This window comes from Dicentrarchus labrax, unplaced genomic scaffold (assembly GCF_905237075.1).
Source record: "Dicentrarchus labrax unplaced genomic scaffold, dlabrax2021, whole genome shotgun sequence".
In the NCBI taxonomy this organism is placed as follows: domain Eukaryota; kingdom Metazoa; phylum Chordata; class Actinopteri; family Moronidae; genus Dicentrarchus; species Dicentrarchus labrax.
The window spans coordinates 9,665,968-9,684,735 of NW_026136718.1; the positions used below are offsets into that span (position 1 = coordinate 9,665,968).

At 39.9% G+C, this 18,768-nt stretch overlaps 2 protein-coding genes across 2 annotated transcripts; one reads left to right on the forward strand and one right to left on the reverse strand.

Moving 5' to 3' along the window:
* Positions 1–752: 752 nt before the first annotated feature.
* On the reverse strand, positions 753–11,840 carry ushbp1 (Usher syndrome 1C binding protein 1). The gene is made up of 14 exons (XM_051377442.1): positions 11,654–11,840; positions 10,674–10,897; positions 10,401–10,537; positions 9,984–10,147; positions 9,500–9,688; positions 9,111–9,358; positions 8,163–8,303; positions 7,886–7,974; positions 7,557–7,692; positions 7,044–7,278; positions 6,308–6,466; positions 5,020–5,117; positions 3,961–4,083; positions 753–3,826 (listed from the first exon to the last, which is right to left on the reverse strand). The coding sequence occupies exons 1-14, from the start codon at positions 11,657–11,659 to the stop codon at positions 3,661–3,663; spliced, it is 2,115 nt and encodes a 704-aa protein (XP_051233402.1). The 5' UTR covers positions 11,660–11,840; the 3' UTR covers positions 753–3,660.
* Positions 11,841–12,595: 755 nt separating this feature from the next.
* Positions 12,596–18,302, forward strand: babam1 (BRISC and BRCA1 A complex member 1). Its single transcript, XM_051377313.1, has 9 exons — positions 12,596–12,722; positions 13,257–13,720; positions 13,814–13,872; positions 13,961–14,081; positions 14,216–14,294; positions 14,391–14,415; positions 14,513–14,642; positions 15,942–16,028; positions 17,321–18,302. Exons 2-9 carry the CDS (start codon positions 13,271–13,273, stop codon positions 17,519–17,521), a joined length of 1,152 nt encoding a protein of 383 aa, XP_051233273.1. The 5' UTR covers positions 12,596–12,722; positions 13,257–13,270; the 3' UTR covers positions 17,522–18,302.
* The last annotated feature ends 466 nt before the right edge of the window (positions 18,303–18,768 follow it).

An 18,768-nucleotide genomic window follows, 5' to 3' on the forward strand; every position in this document is an offset into this window, starting at 1 on the left:
GTTATTTTCTGAGTGGGTGAGAGCACAAAGCGGATGTGATTGGCCGTTTGATTGAGGTCAAATCTCTTTCGTGCTTCTCCCTGCCAACAGTACCACATCCTCCTGATGGAGGGTGGTGTCCGAAAGCTCAGGAGAAAGGTGTCAGGTCAGCATGGCAACGTCCCGGAGCACAGAGCAGAGAATAGAGAGATAGACAGAGGAGGAGGAGATAAGAGGGGATATGAAGTGGTTGTGACAGGTGAGCTAATGGCTTTGAGAAGGAAAGGGAGGGCGCAGGCTGTGATCTCTTTATATGGCTTACAGAGGGACAACATATTAAAATGAAGAACGGATGCAGAGAGTAAATGAGTTGACCTAAAACCCCTAGGTCACCGCCCCCCTTCCTGTGGATGTGTGCGTGTGATTGCGTCCACCCCCACACTGACTGACAGCCTCTGTCGTCTAATAATGGTTTGAGTATTTTTCCCAGGCACTGAAAAACTCCCCTATCCACAGGCCTGAATGCTGGCTGCTACATGTGGGGGTATAAATGTGTCCAGAAATGTGGAGCTTAAATGTTACCAGATGATAGCGTTACAGCCTCTCTAACGTCCAAAAAAAAAGACTGTTTGGATACCAAAATCAGTCTGCTCTCATGTGCTTTGTTTGACTTTCTTATCTCACTTATTCATTAGTGCACTTTTAACTTCAATACGTATTTCATCACACACGTATACCGACAATAATTTTATCATGTGCAAGATTAGATTAGACAAGGTTAAAACAAGGTTTTATTAATTCAACAAAGACATTCAGAAGTGTGTTTAAGTAACAATAAACGCTGGAAACCTCCAGCAGTTCAATGAGTTCAAGTGGGGGGAATGTTATATACTCAAATACAACACACTATTTTTAGGTACTTTCTGTATTTCCATTTAACTTTATACTTATACTCCACTACCTTTCAGCAGAAAACATTGTTCTTTTTACACTTACAACCACATTTACTACTTTACAAATTAAGATATAACATTTAAAAAAAATACCAAACAGTATATAAATTAAAATTTTATTATAGTTTGATAATAGTGAGGATAATGCTGTGGTCAGTAGTTTAATTTTATATTTTATAGTTTGCAGGTAAATCGGTCTGAGTTTGGCATCCCCTGATGGTAATTTTATTACTTTTTTATTTTTTTGGTTTGTTTTGTTTCTTCTGTTTTTCAAAGACAAAAATAAAATAAAAATAATAATGTGGCCAAAAACCACAAAAATCTTATATCTTTAAAGGGAAGTTAACTCTTCTGTACTTTTACTTAAATAAGATTTTGAATTCAGGACTTTTAATGGAGTATTTCTACATAACATTATTGTATATGTAGATTTATTTAACTAAAGGATTTGAATCTTCCATTACTATATAGCTGCACATATATTGAGCCGTATGTGATAAAAATACATTTTCTTTCCATGGGACATTCTGGCATAATATGGCCTCTTTCATAAAAGAGTCACCCAGAGGTTACAACAATCATGTTGTCTTAAAAACCTTTGATAAAGTCAGAAGCTTAACATAGATCTTAGAGCGAGCGAACACAAAATGGAACGATAATTGTATCATCTGCTCTAATGGCAGCTATTACAACAATAGTGATGGTGACCTGGAGGTAGGGGGGGAGCAGCGAGGAAAGGCCCTCTGAGGTGACCTCTGCCGGGAAAGGGCAAGCTCAGGCAAGAGTCAGGGCGTCAGGGGCTCGCCACCTCGTCTGGCACTCTGAACTATCCATTCACAGGCTAACACAACAGCAAGGCATCGCTGTGACCCTGTGGGTGTGACACTCAACCTTTGCCTTAACCTCCTGACCGCTGGTCACAGCTGCAGCTGACCGGCTCGGGTAGGTCAGGGCACGGGGTCGGCTGGAGGAGGGAGAAGTGATAGGGATGATTGAGAGATGAGTGAGGAGAGAAGATGGAGGGAGAGGAAATGGAGGATGGAGGCAGGGAAATGGGGGTATGAGTGAGAGGTAAAGAGCAATGGATGGGTATGAAGAGAGGTAAGAGTAAGCAGGGTTTTTAAAGGATTGGTACACCCGAATTACAACCCTCCCCCCTCACAAATTTTCTCAATAACTTTCCATTGTATTTTATTTTTTTTGCCTTTATACATCTGTCGCCAAACCAATACACTCTACACTATGTTGTGCTTGCAGCATACAAAGGATAAGGCTGGCATTTTATTTTGGCAACAAATCCAATGAAATGACCAAAACCAAAAATGTGTTTATGCCTTAATACTTTCTTTGAATGCTTCAATCCAATTATTTAAACAGTTAATAGCATTTTTTTATTGTTTCATGTAAATGGTCCACTTTTTCCTAATTTCTGTCAAAAACGTTTTTTGCTCAGTACATCACAACACAGTATGGCAAAACCCATAATGTCACATGAGTATGTTTGTTGTGGCTCTCAGCCCCATTCATTGCTACTGAAGTTGTAAATCTTTAAAAACAAGTTATAAATGTATGAATAAATACAAATATATAAACAATACTAAACCAGCTTTGTCGTGTAGATTATAGACCTGAAATAAAATCACATTTTGAGCATGTTGGTTTAAAAGAAGTGTAAATAGTGAAAGGCAGAGAGAGAATGATGAAGAGCACTATGAAAGTGCTAAGAAGACAAATGGGCTGGTCGTACACTTCGTGTGCACATCATGTGTGCCATTGTCTTGGTTCCCATCCCCCTCCTCGGAGCTTTGTCCAGACAACACCGCCAGCCGGGAGCGTTTTCATAGTCAGTTTTTACGGGGAAAAGGACATGTGCGCTCTCGAGGTCAGTCCCGAGGTCCTCAGTGGGGTCAGTCCTTGAATCAGTCTTACACATTCATGACTGCATGACAGCTGTTTCTCTGAAATAAGGCATGCATCTTGTGATGTGTGACTCCTGTTAGACAAGTTAAGCCTTGGAATCCTGTTTATTGATAACTCTCACACAGGGTTGAAAAGACAGAACTGAGGGTGCTTTCCATGTTCTACTACTCTACATACTCTATATTTACCTCTAAAGGGCCAATGAATGCCTGAGCGGACGGCTGTAGATGTCAGTGATGGGTTGACAGATAAAGAGCTGAAAAACAGATGGATGAATAAGAACGTATCTCTCTTCAAGGACAGAAAAATAACACACTTCATAACATATTGTATTCTCAAGACAAAGAGTCTACAGCCATGCTAGTGGTGCTGTGTGGCTGTAGGCTTACTTTGGCACAGCGGTGCTTTGAGCTAGATGTTGGCATGCTAAATGCTGTTGATAAGCAGGTCTACAATGTTCACTATCTTAATTTACTATTTAAACATGCTAACATTTGCTACACAGAGTAGGCTACAGTTGAGGCTTATGGGAATGTCATTATATAAACCAAAGAACTAACAAATGGAAAAATCTGGTGTACTTAATAGGCTATGGATATCTGTACTTAATTTCATGGCAATCCATTCAATGGCTGATGATGATATTTCAATCTCAGCCAAAGTGGACCACATGTATGTAATCATACAGTCTTTTATCTGTACGGTGCAATAACTTCACAAACTATAACAAATACATATGAGCGACTTGAGTTCAGCAGGGCTGTACACTGTAGCTCATACATTTGACAAAGGCTGAGAATATAAAGGATCACAGAACGGTCTCTTCCCTCCTCCACTCCAAGGCCTCTCCCGCAGCTTTTGGTGCTCCACTCTGGTGGTTGTGACTCTCCATCATCGCCGCCACCTTCTGCTCCAGCCTCCAAACCTGCTCGCGGTACTTCCTGCGAATCTGCCGGTACGAACTCAAGGCTTTACTGGAATGAAAGGAGAGATACAGTTTACTATACTGTCGTTAACAGTGACACTACAGAACTAGTACTTGTTAGCTTTGGTTGCAGAAAGATGATGATGAACAAAGACATGCAGTCTATTAAATACCTTCACTTACCTGTGAGCTTGTGTGAGCCGAGCAATCTGCTCTCCATTGTCCCTCCTCTGGGAGTTGCTGTCTGACAGAGCTGTGTTTAGTGAGTCGTGCACTAAAGCCAGTCTCTTCTTCAGGGCTTGTTCCCTGAAAAGAAAAACAGTAGGATAATTTGAAACACAGTGGTAGAGGAAGTATTAAGTCTTTACTTAAAAAAAATACTAATACAACACTAAAAATACTCTTTTACAAGTTAAAAAAAAAATACCTAAAGTATTAAAAGTAAAAGTACTTGATGCAGAAATGGCCACTGTGACTGTTATTATTATATAATTATATCAATATTTTAATCAAAATTTTGTACAGGACTGCAACTATTGATTATTTTGGTTATGAATAATTCGGCTGATTATATTTTCAAGTAATCAATTGATTGTTTGGTATGTATTGGTATTGTAGGTTTAATTACTTCAGTAAATATAGTTAAAAACTTTACACCACTGAATCTGAAGTAATGAACATCATGTCAGTCACTTCATTGTGCTTAAGGCACTGAAGATGTTTTCTCTCAGAAACTCAAGAATCATGACTTTATGATGTGTCCTTGACTTTAGAGGGAATGTGCTGTAAAGTGTGAACAGCTGCTTTATTTAGAGGTATTCACTACATGGAGTCAGAGGAGATAGATGATGCTCTCTGAAGCACCTGATGGAAAGATCTAGTCCTTTATGCTAGAACCCCTTTATGTAAAAAGTCTGCATTTGTGCTAATAGTGTTCCTAAGCAACAGATAAAACTAGGCAACAGACGTCTGAATGATTCATTTTTTTTACACTGACTGCATTCATCAGGTACCTGTGAAGGTCTGTGACCCAGGTTTCTCAAGTTATGTTTATTAATTTACCAGAGTGTAAAGACACTTTAAAAATAGTCAAAAGCTAATATTTGAATATATACAAAAGCCATTTAATACGTGTTTTTAATGATAATATTGTATAATAAGAGGGCATAGGTTTTTTCACTTGGTTTTTTTTCAGTGTTAGTGCTTTAAATGTTAGACTACAGAGAAATGACATTGTCTCACCTCTGCAGGACGACCTGCAGCTCTTTCAAAATGGGTCTGGTTCGAGGGCCGGCGATGTCTCCATCAATACCCAGTTTAGCTGCATTTTCATAGAGCCTCTGAAACATAACATTAAATTAGGATTATCTTTAAAACTCAACCCCCTCCTTTTCCATTCAGTTCTTCACAGTTATACACAGATATCTAAAGCAATGATTCCAAACCTGTTCAGCTTGTGATCATCTAAAGTAAAGCAGTGTTGCAGTCCAACAAAAGACTGGTTTCTTCTCACAAGTAGTTTTTATTTGAATGGATTTGAGAAGCCCAAAGTGGTAAAAGCAGCATCCAAAATTAACACCTGCCAACATCCCCAATTTGGGGTCACAGCGTAGGGTTTTTATGTGTTCTGACTGAGAGTCACTAGCAGTTCACTAATATTTAGCACTTTCTACACAATGTCTGCCATAAGAAACATCTGTGTTACATGTTATTAGAGATGTGGCGACACATTCCCGGTGATAAGCCACCAAAAAGAAAACAGGAAGACGAAAAAGAAAAGTGGTGTCCGAAAGACTTGAGCTGATTATGTTTAGTCAAATAATACATGATGCCAAAGCAAAAGTTAGAAAAGTTAGAAAGTAGAAGCAGAACAGAATGTTTTGCACATTTTTTTTTTCTTATTTCCATCTTGTTAATCACCTTGAGACCAATCACATGTATCTATTCTTAAGCCCTAGGTTGGGAGCCACTGATCTAAAGGGAAAGGACAGTGCAGAAGAGAATTACTCTCATTATGCTGCAATCAGAAGTCATTTTGCTTCTGGTAGAATAGTTAACAGGTAAAAAGTCTCTAAGGTCAGTGTGACCTTGTGCAGTCAGACAAGATCTTCTTGTTGTTCTTCTGAACCATTGTAAACAAAAGAAGACAGTTTCAGAGGGACATTTCAACCCCAATGTTTCTGGTGCTTTGTGCCACAGTAACAGCTAATGTGTTAACCTAAAATGTCTGTTCAGTTCTTTCTCATTTGACAATGACACATGAGGTGTGTGGTGCAGTATGAAATCTGTGCTGGGGCGACAGGACAGCCCAGCAGAAGACCTTGTAGAACCAAAATATCCTTCTTGGCCTGAAGGGATTCTGCTTTGGTAGATGTGTGATTTCCCATGTGGGACACCCATATTTGAATCGGGTCTGCCACAATAGACCAACGTCCTGCTCCCTCTTGCTCATTTCACCTTGACTTTGTATTATTTGAAAATTAAAAAAAAAAAAAAAGGTCTCTGTTGCTGATGTAGGAGTCTGTCCTACCTGTTGTTCGGTCTTACGATCCTCCAGCTCCTCTCTGAGGCCTTCTGGAACGAAAACTCCAGCTGCTTCCTGGGCCTTCTGGGCCATTAAACTCCACTCCAGACATCTCAGCTCTTTCTCCTTGAGGCGGATTAGAGCTCGCAGATCTGACATCTCCTCCTGAACATAAAGAGTTATACCATAAACCATAGTATATAAAGAGCTCAACCCAGATACTGTAAAGCTGTGGTGGAAGAAAGTTTATCACTAAACTAGCAGGGTTTACCTCCACTTTTGAGCTTTTATGGGATGTTATAACCCATATGGTTAGAATTTTTACATGATTTCAGACTTTGGTGACTCATGTCATATCTTGTTTGTTTAATCAAAAACAAGTTGTGGTTTTACAGTGAGTTATGTACAAGTCTATTTCTTGGAACCAATTCCTAGATTCTTGCCGGTTGACTGGCAACCTCGCAAAGACAACAAGACTCCAGGAAATTAGTTTCTTCTTTTAAGATTTCCTTTTTGGCATTTTCACCTTTATTGGACAGGAAGGAATAGAGTCAGAGAAGAAACCAGGGGAGAGAGAGAGACATAAGGGAATGACATGCAACAGAGCTTCCCAGCTGGAATCAAACTTTGGAAGTATGCCCACACTTCAGTTTGTAAACAATTTAAAATAATCTAAAAGCTACTTTAGTACATTTAAGATCTTGATCTTGATATATAATACATTAAGGTCAACAGCTCCTACCCTGACAGAGATGAGTTCATAGAAGAGGGAAGCTTTCTCTTTCTTGGCATCAGGAGGTTTGGCATTATCTTTAGTCACATGTCCTCCTCTTGATCCAGCCGGGTGACCAGTCTCTGGGCTCATTTTGCCCTCAACTCCTGGACTCGGTTTAGGCAGACAAATGGCTGCCCGGTCCTTCTTCAGGCGCTCAATTTGCTGACGAAGAACGGCCTCTCGCTCCACCAGCTCAGGGGTCCTGAGGGGTAAGAGGTAGTGAGTCACCTGGCAAGAACTTGGTCCGAGAAATGGCCATTTTTTAATTCAAATGCTCTTCATGAGTCATCCCTAACGGCTTTTGAAACAATTAGTCAGTAGCATGTAGATCTTTGTTGTTGGCAGGATGATATATGGAATATTTGTCAATTTTTATCATTTTTGTTTGTAACTTCAGTCTGTCAGTCTGATCTACAGTCACTACTGACACATGTTTTCCTTTATCCCCATGAATGTACAAAGAATACTTTAAAACGTCACCTTTGCCTTGTGTGACTCTGTGTTTCCGTTGGCTCTGTGGCGCCTGCTGTTGAGAAGGAGGTGGACAGCTCCTCAGTTCCCATTTTTCTGAGCTGAGCTGATGGACTGTCGGGCTGCTGCCTGTCAACGACTGCCTCTGATGAGAGGAAAAAACTATGAGCCTGAATGTATATTTGTGTGTGTGTGTGTGTGTGTGTGTGTGTGTGTGTGTGTGTGTGTGTGTCAGTGTGTATGTTTGTGTGTGTGTGAATGACATGCATAGCTACTGTATATGTAAGTGAATGTGTGCACTGAGTTGTAAGCAGTATTAAAACATGGTATTCAAACACCTGCTAAGTCTGTCTGCAGAGGAATGCTTTGCTGCTTCCTGGCGTCATAAAGTGACAGCAGCTCGCTGTAGGCCTCTTCGCACTCCTCACTGTCAATCACAACCACAAAGACAAAATACGACCTCACTAGATGAGAAGAACCTAAATGAATGCTGTTAGACTGCTGACCTGTGCACATTCATTATTTTGACACATACCAAAGAACGTTATTGACAATATGTATATGTGTGCAGACAGGTCTTTGTACTTGTGTGTCAGGTGTGTTTTATGTGTGTACCAGTATCTGAGAGCTATCTGCAGGGCAGAGCAGTCAGACTCTAGTCTGTTTAATGTAATACTGATCTGTTCGGACTCTCCCTTTCTTCGCTCCAGAGCTGCAGTCAGCCGTTCATTTCTGGCCTTCAGCCTCTCAATGCACCTGAGATAATGAGGGAGAGGATGAGGAGGGTTAAGAGCAAAAACGAGAGGGAACACTGTTGTTTCAGTATCAGAGATCACAATTCAAATAACTTTGAGTATGAATACCGGCAAACTTGAATGGGTCAAAATATAAACAAAATATATAAAAGACAGTTACTTTAACCATTTATTCATGACATGATTCTTCATAAAGTCACTTGGGCTAACTAGCTAACCTAAGATAAGATACAATAGAACCTTATGTATCACGAGGGAAATTGTTGCAGGAAACAGTGCAAATGTAAACAAAGAATATATAAAAAAGCTTAATTATCAATAAGGTGCAAACCAAATGTACACCATACCAGAAATGTAAACAGGTTAACGATATGAACCATAAATATAAACTGGTTAACAGTATGTTTCAAATAGCAGTAAAGCAGCCAAAGCAGTAGTAATGGTAAAAATAAACATGTTAATAACTTAAAAGTTGGCTGAAGAACCCTGTATTTACATAATTCACAATCCTATTCACATGCTCTACACAGTGTGTGTGTGTGTGTGTGTGTCTTGTCTGTTTGTCTTGTCTTGATATAAATGGAATAAACTCAGTCAAGAAAACTATCTTTGCACACCTGTATAGATATGACAATGACTGATATTAATTTTTTACTTATTATTTAAGTCAAAATGCACAATTAATGCCCAACAAAGGTTATTTAACCAAAAAATAGCTATTAGATTTATGTAATAAAAGTGTTGACAGTGTGCTGTACAGTAGCTGCTTTTTATTACGTTAACATCCAGAGCTGCTCCTCAGTCTCACCTGTTCAGTCGTTCTGTCTCAGACTCCAGGCTGATGGGGCTAGGACAAGGACTGCATGAGTTAACTGAGCCCAGCGGAGAACCATCCCCACCCACAGAGAGAGGTGTTACAGTTCTGGATGTTCTTCTGTGGAGTAATGGTGAACCAGGCAAGGGAGGCGAGGCCCAGTCTGGACTGAGAGCCCCAGAAGGGGGCCAGTAGGAAGGAGAGCAACTGCCTGACTTCCAGGCCTTATGGAGAGCAACCAGCTGAAAGACAAGAGAAGATTTATGTTGAATCACCGAGGCATCTCAGAAGGGTTTGTCTGGTGGAAATGTACTCACTCCTCTTAAATTGATTCATATTTTTACATTTCCCATAAACAAGACTGATAGCAGAGCAACTCCTACCTTGTTCTTCTCCTCTTCCGTCGGGCTCATGGTGCTCTGTTCTCGCTCCGGCTCCTCTTGGTGACTCTGCAATGTGCTTCTGAGAGCAGGGTCACGCTTCTCGACATCCAGGATGTCCTCCTGATACTGGTCCTTTGGCAGGCCTGATGGGCATGAAATCCCAAACTCTCTTTCCATGTCCTCCAATATCTGCAACCAGTGAGCAAAAATTACTAACGTGGCTGATGGGAGTCTAAAGATAGCCTGAACAATGACATATTTTGTCCTAAATTGATTCATTAAAATTCAGACAGACACAGCGATGACCTCTTCTCATTTTTGAGATTTATAGATGAACTTAAACTGTTAATGTTGACTGACTGAGCGGAAAATTTGTCCTATAAGTAAATTTGACCTGACATTAGTTTTCTTAGGATTTCACAGTTTTAATAACAAAAATGAGAACACATGAAATAATCATGTGAATTTGTTACAGTTTTAATACCTGAGTGGCTTTAACCCAGCTCTCCTGGGCCGCTCTCAGATGCTCTTGGTGCTTGTCCTGGTCAGAGGCTGTGATGGGGGCAGCCCAGGACCTTTTAGAGCTGATGGAGTCCTCCACTGATGATAAAACCTCCTGGAGTTTAGTCCAGACTACGCCACCACCCCCTGGTGGTTGAAAAGTGGAGGTGCAATTAATCATATTAGATGGTGTGAGGGGCAGTTTTATATTCTACCAGACAAGAATCGCCTCTGTCTGTGATGGAAAAACAAGAGTATAGCTTGCTTTATCCAAGATAACTTGCTGTCTTTTACAGACCAGAATAAATATTAAAATACATCAGTTGGACACAGAATTTATTTCCCACACACAGTACAGTTCTGCTTAATAAAGAAAAGGTTATGCCGTCTCGGTGCCAACCTCGGCCAGTCAGTGCAGGTTCAGATGTGGCAGCGGAGGCAGTGCTCCTCTCAGGGCTGCTTCTGGCCAGCCTGTGGGACAGAAGGTCTGGAACCAGAGGTCTGGATGGTCCTGGTGGTCTCAGGTTCCCTGATTCACTAATGAATAGAGCAGCATTATCATTTTGCTACTAAATAGTAGTGTGTGTATTGTTGTGTGTAAGTTACAAGCAGACCAATACATCATTTATATTAATGGGCTCATAACAGTCTAAATTCACATCACTAACGTTACCTTGGTGCCTTCAATGACCCCATCTTCTTGTTCAGTTCAGCAATGATGCTGAGCAGCGTGCCCACCTCAGCCTCACACTGAGCCAGTTCTTCTGGTGAAGGCTCGAGATTTACTGTGAGGTCAGAGCTCTCAGGGTCAAGGGTCATATGGTCGATTGGTGTCATCACCTCCCTGTCACACCCTGATCCAGCATCCAGGCTGTCACATCGGACCAGGCTGGAATCCTGCAGAAACATGAAGTCGTATTAGGAAAATAACTTGGTTGGACTCGTTTAAGTAATTTATTTAGCTTTCTGTCCTTCAGTACTACTTATATACACGTGTATATGAATATAATACACATAATATGTATGTTCTTGCTGCCTGAATAATCATCATCCAGTGAAAAATGCTTATAATTAAACTACAATAATCCCTCCACATTAAAAAATCTGTTATGGTCTTGAACCAGACATTGTTGCGGCACTATTTAACAGCTATTGTTTTAAGCAGCGGAAGAGGAGGAAACTAAAACATCCTGAGATCCAACTTCCTGCCTAGCAAATATTTGTGGGCCAAACTATCTTTTGTTGTGCACAAAGAATGTCGGCTAAATGCCTAAAACATAAAATTAGAACAAAGCACCACTCATTTATACTCCTACAAAGTGCATGTGACGCCTAGAAATATGCCAAGACGATACAATTTACAACAGCTATCTTTTTGATTTAACATATATTAGTTAGTAATACATCTACTGATCACTTATTACTGTTCACAGAAAGACTATCCGAGCACGCACTGGGCAAAAAGCATTAAACACTTTGGACAAACACTCACATTTCTGGCAAAGTCTCAAATTATTTAAGTATGTGAATGGGGGGGTGATACATCTCTAATAATTATAGAATTTGTAAACATGTAAAGCTACAAATCGTACAACACCAAGTATGATAAGTGACATATTTCCAAGACAAACACTGAAAAACATCATAACTTACCTCCATAGTTCTTGATCCTGACGTCTGCAGCAGTAGTTGAGGCGGTTCACTGCCTGCAGTTAAACGTCTGACCAAATTAGAGAATGTTTTGTTCAGTCCTGTTATTTTTGTCTTGTTATATTTTCCAGTAGTTCATCAGTCAGCTTTCTGCATGTCTGCCCGACAGTGTTTAGTGTGATGAATGAAGTAAGTGGAAAACACTCAGAAAGTCATCCCCACCCATTCCTCGTCACTTTGTGTCCTTTCCTGTTTTGTCCACACTTAGCTCCCATGCCTTTTTTTAATAGTAGACTGTGAGTAAACTCTAAGCACATACTGTTGCTGCTCTACAAGTACTAAGGTATTATGTAATAAGAAAAATGCATGAAGTTATAATCAATTTGGACCATGACACTGACTTGCTAAAGGGTGTTTTTTCTCTCTCTCTGTTTACTGAAAAGACAATTTCTGCTGTATTAATTTACCTCAAGCGCCAGACCTTGCAGAATTGTGTAGTTTCCTGTTTCTTACTGTTTCCTTTTACTTTAGGGATGAGTTTTTAAATCTATTATCTACATCACATATTTTTTTCATCCTGGTAAGAGTCTCTGTAGATTGGAGCAATGCAATGGAGATGTAAAAGAAAGTACTATATCTAATCTAATATATCTAAAATCTAAAATATTAATATCTATTATCTACGCTACTGCTTGAAGATGTGTAAATAAATCACTTTTATGGGGCTAAATCACAAAATAAATTCACATTACTTGAAGATTTTATTGTTTTATTCATTATTTTTATTTGCATTCATTCCTGCCATTACAACAGCTTGTACAACTGCAATTACCACTAAAACAAACTATATTGTAGTGGTAAAAGAACAAAAAAATAAAGTAAAAAGTAAGCTCCTCATTAAACTTCATTACCCACAATGCTCTGACCCTTCACTCTTCCGGATTGGATCATTTCCGGTGAGGAAGTTTGTCCGATCAAAACAAATGTTATTAGCTCGTCGCTGAAACATTTTTGCAACTTTCAATGAGTTTAATTTTATTTTAAACCCACAATTTTCGCAGTTACTCATCCGGTAAGTCTGCTTTTAACTTTAAACATTTAAAACGTTTCGAGTCGTCTCATTTTCTCTGTTCTAAGCTAATGCTAACAGCTCCCATTGCTATTATCATTAAACATCACCTGGCTCTACTGTGCCGTCCTCCCTGTGTTAGCTCCTTGGACTCACTGTCTGGCTTTCTGGACACATTAATAGATGTAATTCTAACTAAACCATTCATGCTGTAAAGCTAAAACACCTCAGTTTTATTATTCCGGTTGGCTTCATGCTGCACTTTGTGTTCACACGGACAGAGTCGCAGCTCAGTTGTGCAGCTTTGTGTGTTAAATAAAGGGCATGAAAGTTAGTGTACTGTTTCTGAGCATCATATAGCTTTCTTGTAGGATCTGTGTTGAGATGGAATGAAAAGTAGCTGTTGTTTATTTCATATTTAATATCAGTGAATGCCAACCACAGCTAAATATAAAGGAAATTCTGGTTAATAAATGGTTAATAGTGTCTCTTCATGCATAAACTAACTTAACACATTCATCATCTCCACTTCCTTAGCAACCTGTGTATCCATGGAGACGCCAGAGCCAGGCCCAGCAGATGGAGAGGAGCGTCTGGTGGACCTGCGACCTCGAACACGCTCCAACCCTGAAGGTGCTGAGGACCGTCGCAGCAGCACGGGCAGCCTCGGAGGAAACAGTAACCCCAACATATCTCAGCCTGCTGTGGGAAGTCGCGTCGAGGGGGAGGGCGAGGCCTCGACCAGCGACAGTCCTCCCAGTTCCACCACCACTACGGTCTCGACAGCTGCAGCTCAGACTGTTGCCCCTGTTGCAGTAGCATCAGCAGCGGCTGCAGCCAGCGCCACAGTACCGCTGTCCACTGCTGCTGTTGCGGCCAAAGAGAGGCCGAAGCCCACACAGCAGCAGCAGCAGCAGCAGCAGCCCACGTTGACAGCGTCTGTGCCTCCACCAGCAGAGTACCAGCTCAGAGTTCCCCGTGTCAACTGTCCAGAGAAAGTGGTAGGTCCACATTATAGTTCTGATTCATGTTTCACATGAAGATGAAGACTTTACATTCACCGTAAGGATTTTACAAACTGTTGTTGTCTTCAGATCATCTGCTTGGACCTTTCTGAAGAGATGTCTTTGCCAAAGTTGGAGTCCTTTAATGGGTAAGCTGCAGTGAAGTAAACCTTTTATTCCCCAGTGGAGGTGTTTTTATTCGTCATCACTGCCTAATTTGGCTGTTTGTCCATTTAGGTCTAAAACAAATGCCCTGAACATATGCCAGAAGATGATTGAGATGTTTGTCAGAACTAAACACAAGATCGACAAACGGCACGAGTTTGCCTTGGTAGTAGTCAATGATGACGCTCTGTGGGTGAGTATATGAATATATTAATCTGCTCCAAAGGTTACGTGCAGTCCCTGTGCAAAGCATCTATGCAATAAGTCTCCTATTCCCTACAATAGTTTTCTTTTCCCCCTTCTTATGTTTATGTGTGTGTGCCTCAGTTGTCAGGCTTCACCTCTGACCCCAGGGAGCTGTGCAGCTGTCTGTATGACCTTGAGACCAATGTGTGCGAGTCCTTCAGTATCCTTTCATTCAAACTCTTAAAACGTTGATGATATAAAAATACGTAGGATAATAAAGAGTTTTAGAAGTTTAATCCTTAACCATTCTCTGTAGACCTGGAAGATCTTCTTAATGTAATGTAAGTACTCTCTGACTATAAACCTTTTTTTAAGATACATGAAACTTTACATAGAAGTGTTTTCTGAAAGTCATCTCTTCCTCCGTTGTCTTCGTAGTCGTCAGAAGATCGAGCTGCCGTCGATGGAGAACGTTCAGACCATCCCTCCTCCATTTGTGGTACGGACTGTGCTCATCTACAGCCGTCACACTGGACAGCTTCAGTTCAACCCTTCTGAGGCTGTTGGTGTAAGTATGAAAACTGCTGACGTAGCCCTCTTTAGTGTGTTTTTAATGTGAATTTGATTTCATGCCTCCACTCCGACGGCCAGAGGCATAAAAATCTGTCTCATTCTTGTGAACACAATATCTCAGGAACGCCTCGAGGGAATTGGGTCATATTTTGCACAAGCGTCCAGTAGGACTCAAGGAGGAACTGATTAGATGTTGGTGGTCAGTTCAAGGGCTTTAAAGACAAAATACAAAAATAAATTTTTGGTCATAAATCAATAATTAATTACCAAAGGATTTCCAAAAGTTCAAAGGTCAACTTCCTTGTCACATAATGTCCTAGAAAAATCCTTTTTGGGGCCATTATTCAACACCCTAACTCAGGAACAGAAGGGGAGATTGTGACTATATATCACGGTGACACTTCTGAGTCAAAGGTCAAACGTCATTGTGGCCACAAAATAGGTTTTATCCATAATTTACATAATTTATACCTCATTCTGAAGTTCACTGGAATCACATGACTGAAAACTGGAGCAGGATTAGCTCATCGTGATTGAGTGAGTGAGTGAGGTTTACCCACAGCTTATAGAGAGCCATTGCGTCTACACATGCCAGGAGCAAACAAAAGCATAAGCAAATTTTATTGTGCTCCACAATAATCAGAATCAGGTTCAGTAAGTTTTCACACACGAGGAATTTACCTTGTTACACTGGGACAAAAGAATCACAGTCAAGCGTAGAAATATATAAATAGAGATAAGAAGATAAAAAAATTGAGACAATAAAAAGGAGCCACTATATACAGATATAAAGAGTGAGAGAATAATAATATAAAGTCAATTGTATTAAGTAAATATAATGCATAATATACTTTATATATATACATATATATATATATATATATATATACACTACTCACAAAAAGTTAGGGATATTGCACTATAACCTTTCCTGGTGATCTTAATTTGACCTTCTACTTAAATGCCCTACTTTCATGATATAATATCACTGTAGCATCAACTTTTTACATTTTCCATAAATTTCACCCGAAAGTGGAATTGTTGTTAAATTGCAATGTGAGCGGCAGCCAACGGGGGTGCAGGATCATTTAAAAGGCAACTGTGACTACATTGTGCGTCTGCCTCATTTTCTATTAAAATCGACATAGAGGAAACACTGCATATATTAGATAAGTCTGGACAGACATTGATGTAAACTGCTACTCGACATGTGGTAATTGTTGTTTTTCTCTTGAGTATGTTGGCTGCTTTGAGCAGTGCGCTAATTCCTGCTCGTTCTTGTGTCCCACCACAGAAAATGCTGCAGTCTCCATATTTTTTCTTCGATGTGGTCTACCTACACAACGGGGTGGAGGAGCAGGGAGACGAGACCAGCTGGAGGGTGAGTGAATCAGCTGGTAAAAAGACAGCGATCAGTTCTGATTAGTTTATTTGTTTGGTGCAGTGGATCATTAGTGTACTTCAGTTGAACAAAAAAACTTAAGTATATGGTTTTTGTATTCTCTCTGATCCATAGAGCAATGCTGAGCTGTGTTATGATATATAGGCATGTAATCATTCTGATTTTGTCCAAAGCATGATGAGCGCTGAGTCTGTATCATTACAGCTAGATTGATAATTAGTGGAGCTCCTAAACAGACTGTAGCTGGGATTGTGACTATACTATCATGGGATGACAGGGCTTTGGCCGTTGCTGTCACTGTGATTGTGGCTGGCTCTGCTCTGGTTCTGATTATGGCTTTGACACATATAATGGGTGTATCACTAACTACATACAGGGGTTGTGTGTGTCCAGTGAATTTACACGGTTGAGCTGGCTGAGCGTTGTATTGATGTTGCTGAACTCTTCTAGTGAATTGGTAGCACATCTGTCATATCTAATAAAAGCAATCCTGTGTGTGTTAACAAGGGTTTCTTGGCTGATGTTAATAGGAGCATTAAAGAGTAGTCACAGTACAACTATTGTACCCATATCCGTAGCATCATAGATTCAACCACACATGCAGCCGTAGTTGAGCAATAACCATATCCAGAGCCACAGCTACAACCAGCTGCAGCTGTGCCTGTGGCTCTATACTGTCAGAGCTCAGCGTTTTTTACTGACCTATAAATGCAAAATATTTAAACTGGCAGTGTGTTATAACTGGACTGGACCAACACACTAACTGTTCCTGTGCATCAGGGGGGAACTAGGGATGTAACGATATGCAATTAACAGTATGATTTTCTCATTGATTTATTTAACAAAATTAGATTGAAGACAAATTAATTAATAATTAACTGAGAAAGATTTTCTACATTAAATTATAGGATCCTTTTTTTATTTCTGTGGTATTTAGTGGTATAAACTGTGCAATGCAGATTTCCTTTTGTTTTTAAAGGGAAACTGAAGTCTTTACACCTTGATACCATGATTGATATCACGATTCATTTTTCATTTCACCGCCTTGAATCTTTGAATCACAATTTAACTTGTCTTGTAATATATCTTTACATTCCTCAGGGGAAACCAAAAGGTAGTTTAGTGAATTAATTGAAGTACTTCTGTCCATCTTACTAGGCCTAAAGTGTGTGGAAGGATGTTATACTTAAATATAACAGCTTTGAACATGATGGTATAGTCTGAATCTTTCTCCACGTGCTTTATTTCAACTGTATATTTTCTGTCTCCAGGACAACTACACCTCTTTCTGCAACCTGGACTCAAAGGGCATGTGCTATCGCTTTGAGGTTTCCCTGAGTGGACCTGCCATCGAGCTGCACAACTGCATGGCCAAACTCCTGGCTCACCCTTTACAAAGACCTTTCCAGAGCCATGCCTCTTACAGCCTTCTGGAGGGGGAAGACCCCCAAGACACTGAGGCAACAGTTTAAAACAGCACACACTCATGAAGCCTCTCTTTCTCTGAGAAGTTCACACACTGTCACAAAAGAGCAAGTACACCTTTAGTACTGAGGGTTTTTTTCCATTAACTGCTGTAGAGCAATAAAAGTAGTAGTAGTACATAGTTCTAAAGAAAGAGAGTGTTTCAGAAGGTTACTTTTAACTCAGTTGTCATATTTCCTGATTCACTGATTTCTCTAAGCTGGGGAGTAATAAAATGTTGTCTGTAAAGCTGCTGGTCTCCTGGGGTTGAAGTGGATGTCAGAGTCCAGGAACAGGACACAAGTAGAAGGAGAAGATAAAGAATTTAAAAAATTGTTAAAGCATCAGGATTAGTTAAACTAACTCCCTCATCGTTTGTTTTTTTTCTTTCAAATCTTAGACCACGCTGATCTGTCTGTAAGTCTTATTGTGTGAAATCAATGCAAACCTGTGGCAGTTTTTTTTTTGAGACTTATGAACTGTAATACAATGGCACAACTTCTGTAACATTGCCTTTCCTTTTAGTTGGTCATTTTCACCTTTTGTTGCCTGTTTTTAATGTATTTTCTATTTTGTAAGTGGTTTTTTTTTTCCAATCATTTGTTCATTTGTCACTCTTGTGTGTTACACAGACAATGAAAGAATGTATAGTAAAGTAGAAGTGGCGACTCTTTTGATGGATTGATTGTGAAAAAAGCCCCTCATACTGCCAGTCTAACTGACACTGTACAGATGAGCTTTTTAAAGCTTATTTCTGGATATTAAAAACAAAAGGCATGTTTAATCATACTTTTCATGTTCACACGTGCTTTCTGCGTTGTTGTCAGGAGAGGGCAGCATATCCCCTCTAGAGATAACTGAATTCAAACGTTATGTTAAAAAGGTCCACAAGGGTAAAGCCTAATTTCTTTACAGGTTTCTATGTTCTAAACGTCAATTTTGCTATTTTCTTGAAATTTTTCTGCTTTGATCAGCTGTCAGTTTTGCTACGTTTTTTTGCTTAAATCTCCAGACATCTTTACTATCAAGCTTTATAATCAGAGTCACTTTAATTTCTGGATCTACAGACCTAAATGACAGCTTGATTAAGCAGTTATTGCAGCTACGGCTCAGAATCTTATCTGTTAGCCACTATTGGCATGATTATTACTTCAGTGGTTAATACATGTTTTCCTTTATGCCCTAAAGGTGTCTGGTCAGTTATCTTAAGAGAGGTTTTTATCTCGATCTTTAACCATTTAGTTTCCTGTTTTTG

Coding starts and splice junctions, on each gene's coding strand:
- ushbp1 (XM_051377442.1), bottom strand. Junction 7,279..7,556: donor CAGAGTCACACAAGGCAAAG/GTGACGTTTTAA, acceptor CTTACCCCTCAG/GACCCCTGAGCTGGTGGAGC. Junction 6,467..7,043: donor ATGAACTCATCTCTGTCAGG/GTAGGAGCTGTT, acceptor CTTTATGTTCAG/GAGGAGATGTCAGATCTGCG.
- babam1 (XM_051377313.1), top strand. CDS start 13,271: ATGGAGACGCCAGAGCCAGGCCCAGCAGATGGAGAGGAGCGTCTGGTG. Junction 13,721..13,813: donor TCAACTGTCCAGAGAAAGTG/GTAGGTCCACAT, acceptor TGTTGTCTTCAG/ATCATCTGCTTGGACCTTTC. Junction 16,029..17,320: donor GAGACGAGACCAGCTGGAGG/GTGAGTGAATCA, acceptor TTCTGTCTCCAG/GACAACTACACCTCTTTCTG.